The following is a 10733-nucleotide window of genomic DNA, read 5'->3' as shown; positions in this document are numbered from 1 at the left end:
TCCCCCTTTTATTTAATACTGATGAGCAGAATCCTCAATCTGAGTTAAGGAGACATGAAAATGTGCCATAAGAAATAATATTTGGACTTAACCTTTAACTGGTACTTTTGCTGGAAGTATAAATGTTGACATTTTACCAACATGATAAGAAAACCTCAAATGGAATCTTGTAAGTACTGTATATCTGTTCCAGATGGAAGAACATTTCCCCCCAGGGCTAGAAATCAATCCTCTATGTTAAAGGGGCCTCATTCCTTAACAGGTACTCCAAAATTTATATTTGGTTAATACATTTTCTTTGGTAAATTTTGTAATTTATGAAGATGTGAAGAACTTCCTCTGATATAATTAACATGGCACTTTTGACACTAAAATACAGCAAACCAGATTGATATCAATTCTGTAGTTGGGGATGGATTGTCCAATTAAGTTCATTTTCTTTGAAAACAGAAGACTTTCTTTACTAAACCTACCTCCAGGTATGCAATTATGAAAAAAAGACTCATTTATACTTTAAGCTACACCTAATTCTAATTTTGGGGGTAAAATCTATATTAAACAGAATAGCATAATAGCAGACATCCGAATGTGACTTAATTTGTAAACAATTTCTTAAAATCCAGAAACAAAACATAGAACTTACATTATCTGTACTATGCTGCCAGTTATTTCACATCATTCCCAGCTTTCTGCTAATGTCTATCCTGAACTGTTTGCTCTTGTGTGTATTTCTCATGTGACTAATCGCAAAGACTACAAAAATACTGAAGAGACTGAAGTTAACCAAAATTTTGTGGTTGTGTGGTCAGGTTCAGAAGGAGTGTACCTATATGGGCAGGGGAAGGTTGGATGATATGACTCCTCTAATTCTAATGGGTTGAGATCACCACACAAATTTCTGGCACCGCCAAAAATCTTAATAGTTTAAGTGCACATTGGTTGACTCTATGAATAGCATTTCCTATGTATGCTCAGTGCCAGTATGATATACCCATTAGGTACACAATGCAGGTAATACTAAAATTTATGTCTTACATTATCAACATGACCACCTTGGCAATGGAAAGTTGTACCAATCTGGTGACTCATGATTTTTTTTTAGCATGTTAACAGTTTTACACTGCATTTCATCTTCTTATAATCTGGCAAATATTCTAATATTTAGAGTTTAAGCTATCAATTATTTCTAATTGGTTTTCAAACAATTTGTTTCTAAAAAGCACTTAAAAAAATTAAAGTATTACAAATAAGTGTCTCAACCGACTTCGTGGTTTGAAACATCACTAATCATTCAACTTGAAATATAAAAAGTCTCAGGTTCAGACTGTTTAACATAGCCATAGTATAGAAAAGTTGCTCTGAAATTCTTGCAGATTTTCTGACCACTGGCATGGCCTTTAAACATTTTTAAACTGAAAAACAAGTATGTAACTGAATACTGATTTAAAAAAAAACAAAACCATAAATCTCACTTTGTAATCTAAGATCAGAAATGGAGAGATCCTCCTTGCCAGTGTTTGTATAAGTAGTGTACTACCCACTAAAGACAGATACTAGTGTTTTTATTTACAAATGAACATGCAGAGAAGTAAATGAGACAACTGATTGTCAACAACTAAAGTACTCAAAAAATGGACCCATACTAACCTATCCAAGTGAGGTAGCAAAAACACCCCACTTCATTAAAATAGTCACAAATATAGTGCAAACAAAACAATTTGAAAGAAGTTATTCTCAGTATTCCAGTGTCTAATAAATAATTATAATTACTTTAAAACTACTAAGTGGAGTTTGAGAATGTAGGTTGGAAATATTGAGCTTATATAGCTGAGACTACTGCAACTAAGATATTTTATACTGTATATACACTTTAAATGACATGGTCACCATTCTGTTATGGAACCATAAGCTTCACACTATATACCCTTTTCAATCACATAAGGAAATACTGCTGTTATCTATCTGCTCTGGGTACAAATAAGGTTCAATCTCTTTACATTAGAAATTGTGGAATCAAATTTATTTAATCTTTACTTTGCAGTACTCCACTGTGCAATACAATTAACTTGCCACCTAGGTGACTGTGAAAGCTGGCTGATTCAAAAATTACATAAGATAGCTAGAAACACTGATCAAAGTCATTTCATTGGGTTTATTTTTGCATTTAAATAAATCCCCAGAAATATAATCAACTATAAAATGGCAGCATTCAACTGCTATGTGGCAGAAAATAGTAAGGCATAAATCAGAATAAGAAAAATGTATCTATCCTTATATCTGTGGTATAGATACCTACATTTCTAACACTTCCCCATCTATGTTTACTACTCTACATTTTTTTCTGGATTTAATACCTTTCTTCACATGCTGTATTCACCAACTACTAGACCAGAACTGTAAAGAAACTACAGAAGTGGAGAGTGTTACATTTACCATAGGATGAGTAAAAGGAGGCAGTGGGGTGTTAATACGCATTCAACGGGAGACAGGAGTTTAATTCTGGCTCTGCTTCTTAGTTATGTGACTTTGATCACATTACAACCTTTCTGAGCCTCAGTTTCCTGAGGATGGATATGGAGGGGTGGGTGCTGGGAGACTGGCTAGATTATCTCTATGGTCTCTTTAGCACAAAAATTCTGACTCTATAATAAACAGGCACAGGAGAGTCATCAGGAGGGTAAGAGTGGTGGTAGGGGTCAGGATTTCAAATTACAACCATCACCCCCCTCCAGATTCTCAAAATATTTTTATATTTAAAAATCTTACTTCCAAGGTAGCTTTCACTTTACACTTGGTTTGTTCTAGAAGACGTAAATGTTCTAGTAACATGATTTCAAATTAATGTCATAGAGAAGAGTTCCCAAAGCTTTCAGATATTTCTTTGTATTTTTTAATCAAACCTGGCATAGATGGCATCAATCAAATTGTTTTGTTATAGAAAACAAGTATTTTCTCCCTAACTAGCTTGTCCATAAATGGAAGAACTTTTTAAAATGGAAATCAGGAAGTATAGAAACAAAAGGTTGTTAAAGGATAAAGTGTGAATATTGCTGGCATATATTTGTAACAACTGTATATCTGAAAACTATTTTACATTAAATGCCAATAAATAATGCAAATGAATGTCAAAAATCTCTTAGAAAATGTGACTATGGTTTATGACTAAATCATTTTAACTATACCTTGCACAGGAAATCTGTTCTAAGACCCCGAATGCAAAATTTGAATTAAATGAAATGTTTCTTCTTTGGGGCCAAATTATATCACTTAAAATAATGGAACACAAATGTTAGAGGGTCATGAAATATTAACAGGTATGTATATGTACAAAATATATACAAATACACATAGAAATAAATGAAATTCTCTAAGGTGAAAGTTTTTCAGAACCAACTTTTCAGGTATAACATAAGATTTCTAACAAACCAGAGGGAGAGCTTATTATATTTATTATAGCCTTTGCTGTAATTTGGTATTTTTTTGTGCTTTAACTAAAATCATGCTAGATTTAGATGCCAATAAATGCACAATGTGTTGAATTAAAAACAACCCTTCAGTCTCTTAAATCAACCAGACATTTCTGCCATAAAGTTACTGATCTCCAGCCATGGCCAAGATCTCACCCCCTGGTAAGTACAATGCTCTTTTCCTTTCACACCTGAAACTCTGTGTGTTATAGAGCTTTACACCTCATTTATTTGGTTGCTTTTAATTCATTTATCTGACATCCCTTAGTTAAATTAAAAGAGGTAAGGGATATCTAAAATATTCTTTGTGATTTATACATATACACACTATACACACACACACACAAACAAACATATATATATACACACAAATCAACAAATCTCTGTTTATCAACTTTTAGTTTTCCCCCGGACTTTGGCAATGTTGTAGGTAATGGTTCAGGTTCTAGTTTTCCATTTTCATGTGAGCTGAAAAATATTACACACCACCAAATTCAAACAAGCATCTCACTGTTCTTATAAAGATTCTAACAGAAAGTCCCTTACAAAAACCTCTTACAATAAAAGGCGGGGTGGGGGGGATGGGTAGATTTTTAGGTGTGAAAAAAACAAGAGGCATTTTTCTGGTTATTTTATTTATCAAAATCTATTGTAATTTTAATCAGTAGAGATAATATTTTAAACTTTGTTAATTAGGAGAATACTTGCTTTCTATAAATTCAGTATATTTTTCTTTCACAACAATAAAATAAAAATGTCTAAATGTACAAAGCACTAATCACTCTGACATACTGTGTGGAAGAATGTACAGCAGTTCAAGTCACAATACACTGATTTTCAAAAACCAATATATTTTCTCCTATTTCAATCAAGCATTAGAGCCTGAGACCCAGAAGAGGTCATAATGAAACCTTATCCAACCAAATCAGATCTAAAAAAAAAACTTTTTTAAACCAATAATGCACTTTTGTAGCCTCTTCGCACAGTTACCAAATGCTACTTACATACATTCAACATCTAGCTTACTGGCATGATTTTTTATAAAAATGAGAAACTTTTGCAGATATATGATTAGAAGGTACACAAATTGCATTACATTAAACACAAAGGCAGTGTGGTCCTTGTAGGAGAAATCAAGTCAGTACCCCCTGGTAGAAATGTTCTATAAAAATGTGTCACATTGAAGCGTCAGTGTTTTCAGCCAATTATCTGTCCCTGATGTATTTCCTTGGAGTATATGATCTATCAGGACTTCAGGTTTCTTAATCCAAAATATCTGACTGAATTTAGGTACATCTAGAAAGCAGCTGAAAGGGTTTCTCCAATCGTCTGACATCACAGAAAGTGGGTTGAGAAATCCCTCTCTTTACCTGAAGACGTACCTGTTCTACTTCAGTCATCAACAGCTCACAAAGGAAAAGAAAAAAAACAATCAAAACTTCCCCTCACACACAATCCCACACAAGCTAAACAAAAACTACCCCCTCCCCCCATAAAACCCCAGCACCAAAGTGTCAATCATTCCTGGGAAATAGAACATGCCCCTTGGATTCTCTGATTTATTAGCTGTTCAAACTTGAAGGACAGAAATGACTTTATGTCCTTGTGGGGAGGAGGGAAGACATGTTAATAATGACTATAGAGCCACTGAGAAAGTGCATTATCTATTACACAATCAACTTAGAGCCCTGTCCTCCAACAGAGGCGGCCACAACTTGATTTAAATGCCTCAGTAATTGAACATTGTGTCCTCGAGATAAAGGAGATGGGGGAAAAAAGAGCCACCCTCGTTTTAATGAAAAAGTGCAGCAGTCTACCACCTTTCCCCATGCTTCTCAAGAAAATAATTGCACAGACTCAGAGAAGTCCAAAGTCATAGCAGAATCTCTGAGGCACTCCTGGTTAAGAGAGAAAAAATATGACCCAGTAATCTTCATAGATTATGAGAACAACCCGTTTTTTTTTTTTTTTTAAACAAAAGCTGAAGAATCATTCATAGGGATCATATACACCATTTCCTCTAACATAACCTCAGTCTCACAGTGTTGAAATGGGACCGATCAGCCTACGATGGATTGCACTTCACCCAAGGAGAAAGGAAGGTGTGGAAAACACAAACATTTTCTACTGCTTCACAAACACATTTACAAGGAATAGGTGAAGAGAAGATATAGGAAGGAGGGAAAAGAAAACCTTATTGCTGTTTCCATACAAAATACAGTATGAAGATACCTAAACTAAATCAAATCTGTTTATGATGACCAATATTTTCACAAGTGGGATGAAGTGTCTTCTTGCACATGAAATGTTCAGTTTAGAAGGTAAGCAGAAAGATGAGAGAGGATGTCAAGACTACACCTGGGATATTAGCTGCATATTGAAACTTGGGGATCGAGACTGCTTGGTTAAGGGAGCTCCTGGGCTGAGAAGCTCTTTACCTTCTCCAGCTTGACCTAGCCGGTCTTCCTGTAGACTGACAGTTGAATATCGATTACCATTGTTAGCTGCTAAATTAGTAACACCCTCAGTGCCAACCCCAATGCTGGTACTTGCTTGACTGCCATTTACATAGTCAAATGATTTACTTGAGGAAGCACTGGCTGTCCGGATTAGACTTATACTATTAGTTTTTGGCACCACCTGGCCAGCAGGCAGGCTCAGGTGTTTCTTCATCGGCGTCAGCTCAATTGAATCTACACTAAGATCACTTGGTTGCTGTACATACTGCCTGCGAACTACTGAATCTCGAGGGCTCTCACTGGATTTGATAGCAGAAGCTGTTTCTTTATCCTTGGCTGAACGCCCAGTTGCTACTTTCCTTAAGTTTCCCCTCTGAGAAGAGGAGGATGGTTTGGTCCCAACTGGCTGGTTGCTGAGGGAAGCCCCTGATGAAAATCCTTCATCTGCATCATTCAGGTTTACCGACTCCTCTCCTCCATTTACACCCTCAGCACCTAAAAAACAAATCAGACAGACTCAGCAATAGCTAAATTAAATAAGAAGCAGCTGTGAATAACAACTCAACTGACCTTATCTCCTAGGTAATGTTTGCTATAGGTCAGCAATGGCCCTTGCTATCAACACTTCCCCTAAATAATTTAGGGGAAGAAACCTTAATCTATACAGAATTCTAATGTTATTCATTCTATTCATTTAGCTTTAATTAGGCTAGCTTTTGTAAAACTATCCACAAACAAACCTAGCATACTATCAATATTTAGACACACAAAACAACTTAAGGTAAAATACAATATTTTGTTATCATAAATCTTTATGATACACCTTGTCAATTTGAGGTGACCATATCTATTTAAAAAAACAAAAAATTTTCCTCATATCTTCCTTAACCTATCATAAAATAGAACTTACAAATGAGACCCCCTTCTAATTTCAGTCACCCAGAATAATGTCAAAAACTCATCCCCAAACCCTTTTTAACTACAATGAAATTTTATATTTATTCAACAGCTAAGTGCTTCTAAATGGCTTTAAAACCTTTAACATGGAACTAGTACATTTTCTAACTCTAAACTAAAAGCTCTAGATTGCTTCCAGTAACTTCATATTCACATTTTGTCTTATGAAAATCTCTACTCACTGGTTTCCATATTTTCTTGATCGATTAATGTGAAAATATTTGATTATCAGAGAGCAAGGGTAGGGAACCAGCAGGGATACTGAGGAAGAATCTTTACTATTTTATAATATATAAATAATATACAATAATTTTTATATGATGTATTTCTATAATATTTTTAGTACTGAGATATATTATTGTCGGGATCACAAAATACTATAGTGTCTCATTACGTTTCATGCAGAAACTGCAGTTAATGAAAGAATTCTTATCTTGGGATTTTGTAAGAAAGGAAGCATATATAATATATTTAGCTTGGGGTTTCCAGAAAGCCCAATTCTCTTACTGAAAGTATGATCAACATTCTTTTAGAAAGTAGAGCATTTGTTTCTTTCAAAAACTGATAGCAGTTTGCTACCTTTTAAATATGTTTACCAGACTGTAAAAAAGTTAAATCTGAATCTATATACAGATATCAATATTATATATAGTTAAGGTAAAATGTTAGGAAAGAAATCTAAAAAAACATTACTTTGAGATACAAGTTACCTAACTAAAATATACATGAAATACTTAAACACAATCTTTATTTAACACAGTACCTGAAAAAAATAAAAATGTTTTCTCATATGGATTAGTTATTTCTTTCCTTCAAAAGAAGAATGAACTAGGCTATCCTTAAAGCAAAAGGCATCTTGTTATATCCAGCAGTTTAATAATCTTTATTCATCATGCAAAGCCATATGAAAATGCAGCTGACACCACTTCTCTCAACCCCTTCTTCAAAAGAACCGTATATAATGTACAGCAAAACAAAAACTTTAAATTATATTTATATGACATCATCTCAGCAATTTATTTACAATTACTCTAAAGAACTCCACAATGCCCAAGAAAAGATAGTTACTGGTTCAGAATTAATATCAGTAATATAAAACTAGGAGTGAACAGAAATGTATCATTGGGTATATATATGGTTAGGAAAGGAGACTGAGAGACTTAGTGCTAGCTTCTGAATCTTGCCACATGCAGATCTGATGCCCAAGCAATATGGCCATAAAGAGATGATGATAACATAAAAACCACCATGCAAGAGAATCTACTGATATTTTATATACTAAGAAATGCTATTTCAGTATAGTGGAACACTGAATATACTTTAATCACAAGCGTTGTCCTCAGTTTAGTAATAACTTTAAATCCAGCTTTTAAAAGTCACTTCACAATCGGGATAAAGGTAGGTGATGGGCTCATATTCTCCCTTCAATTTCAACATATAATAAATACAACTTTAACTGTAAAACTATTTAAAACCATTAGAAAACATGTTTTCTTTTTCTGTTTCTTTCTTTCTTTCTTTCTTTTTTTGGCTGCACCACACGGCTTGTAGGATTTTAGTTCCCTGTCCAGGGATTGAAACTGGGCCCTCGGCAGTGAGAGCACAGAGTCCTAACCACTGGACCACCAGGGAATTCCCTTCTTTTTCTTTTAGAAGACCAATTATTGATGCTAATCCAAAAGCTCCAGAAGACTTCAGAATTACCAAAACTTTTCATAGGTTTTAGCAATTTCCATATTTCTGTTTAAAAAACCTCAAGGAATAAAAAGGCAATTGTATCTAACAACTTTTTTCTTTTCTAATTTTCTCCCTGGGTGATACTATTCATGATCCAAAGATGAGATAACCAAAAAGGATTTTTAATGAACTTTTCTACTTATGTCTGCCTTTCCTTATAAATTAGCTTTTACCAATATTGATTTAAAGCTACAATTAAGCTAGATTAAAAGGGAAAATAATTTGAGAAATTTCAAACACACCGAAGGGACTCATTCCTCTTTCTTTGTGGCTACATCCCACCCTCACAAAGTGAAATTTTACCAGTAATAGGAGATATTAAAATAGGATGTTTTAACATTTAATAGGATATTTTAAAGGAATTCTATTTTGATTTCTTTTTCAAAGTGTATGACTTACGATTAACAGGAAGAAATTTTTCTACCTAATCCCATACTTTTTAGAATTTCATCAAGTGTTAATGTACTTCCGTTTAGCACAAATACTCCAATATTCTAACAATGGTAGTAGATACACTTCAAGTGTCTTAATTTGGCATCAAGAATGTGGAGAAATACACTGTTGTTCAATTTAGGCCAACTCTGAATTCGACATCTATTCATATATTTATTTTTATGCATTATACAAGATAAAACTGACTCCCAGGGATAACATAAAGAGATACAGAAGAACGAAAAGGGAAGACTGCGTCTTTCACATGATTCTCTTCATAGCACCAACTTCTTTGTGTCCCTAGATCATGCACATGCAACACTGTTAAATGAAGTAAGGTCAATCTGGGCAAATGGGCGAGGGAACAGAGGGTAGATTTAGATTCTTACTGAGCATGCTCAAATTTCTAATGCATCAAAAAGCAAGAGATTTCCCTAAGGTAGAAGGTGACTGCTTCATGTATGTTTGGTCTTTAAAATAAGTAAAAATATGTAACCTATTTTAAAACTTCTTGCTATATTTCATGAATTAGTGTATAGCGTCCACAGCAGCAATATATTAAATAATGAAAAACTATTAGGCCACAGTTCCTTCTTTCACAAAACCAGCTTCTATGGCATCACATGTAAAACTGCAAATAAATACTTTCCTATCACAGAGAAGTATTCTTTTCCAGATAGTGGTCGTGGGTGTGGTGGCAGGGGAGGGGTAAAAAAAATTCTCATTTGAGATACCCACACTGTAGAAACAAGGATCTGCTAGGATTTATAACCTCTAAATAATACATTTCAATTCTGTTTGGGAGCTTTATAAGGTAATCATTATTTACAATAAATGATAAAATGTAGTGTGCACCAGGACAGCACATTTATAGAGGAAAGATGTCAGTAGTTCACTAGTTAGACCCAGGCAACCTGACTCAAAGATGATAAAAAGCCAATCAATACTTGTTTATTCTGTCAAAGAGATAAGAAATTCTTGTTAATTGACCACCCTGGGACTACAGACAAATCAGCCGGCTCCACTTTAGTCCAGTTTCTCAAAGATAATGTATTAATGCTTTACAACTCTCCTCACATATTTTCAAAAGAATACATTACTATATAAATGAAATTGATGCATACTGACTAATAAGGCTCATGTCCATTGGGTGCATTTTTCCTTTCCTGATGTTAGAATAAACATGCTCAGTAATGAAAAAATCCCAAGCATTTGCAGACCTTTTGGAGACAGGCCTCTCCCTTGTTAGTAGCCATGCCAAGCTGTTCTTTAATTACACAGGGATGCAGACTCCAGGCCAGCACAAATGGTAACTAAAGATTGTACCTGACCTGGTGCTAGCCATATGGGGGGGTGCACTTTGCAAGGAGGAGCTAATATACCCTGGGGTAGTGGAAACACACACTAGAATGCAAAGATGTTCTGCTTGGGGACAGAGACCCAGGATCCTTCTCCAGCAACTGCCTCACTGACTTTTGCCTCCTCATCTCTGTCCTACCCTCTGTTGTGGCTGCTGCTGAGTTGGGCTCCGGTGAGCCGTGCTCAGGAGTCCTGCGCACCAGCACCTCCCCCTCTTGCACACGTTTGATCCCTAGGTCAGTGGAGCCGTGTTGGATCGGGGAGCCAGGAATACTCGAGTCAGCCTCGTTTGAGAAGTCAAAGCCATCTGGGATTCAACATA

At 35.1% G+C, this 10733-nt stretch overlaps 1 protein-coding gene across 4 annotated transcripts in view; it reads right to left on the bottom strand.

The window, feature by feature from the left end:
* Positions 1 to 3314: 3314 nt before the first annotated feature.
* HYCC2 (hyccin PI4KA lipid kinase complex subunit 2) overlaps positions 3315 to 10733 on the bottom strand; it is a 71415-nt gene continuing 63996 nt past the window's right edge. For 2 of the 4 annotated variants that reach the window (XM_059928464.1, XM_059928465.1), the window contains 2 exons: positions 10551 to 10718; positions 3317 to 6421 (listed from right to left, as the gene is read on the bottom strand). In XM_059928464.1, coding sequence (XP_059784447.1) covers positions 5820 to 6421; positions 10551 to 10718 — 770 coding nt within the window. In that variant the 3' untranslated portion in view covers positions 3317 to 5819. Of the gene's footprint in view, positions 6422 to 10550; positions 10719 to 10733 lie in introns of all 4 variants that reach the window. The other 2 variants (XM_059928467.1, XM_059928466.1) reach the window with 2 other exon arrangements.

The sequence above is a fragment of the Balaenoptera ricei genome, chromosome 7 (genome assembly GCF_028023285.1).
Source record: "Balaenoptera ricei isolate mBalRic1 chromosome 7, mBalRic1.hap2, whole genome shotgun sequence".
Lineage (NCBI taxonomy): Eukaryota > Metazoa > Chordata > Mammalia > Artiodactyla > Balaenopteridae > Balaenoptera > Balaenoptera ricei.
Note: the sequence above shows the minus strand (reverse complement) of the source record. Positions and strands in the feature narration are given on the sequence as shown.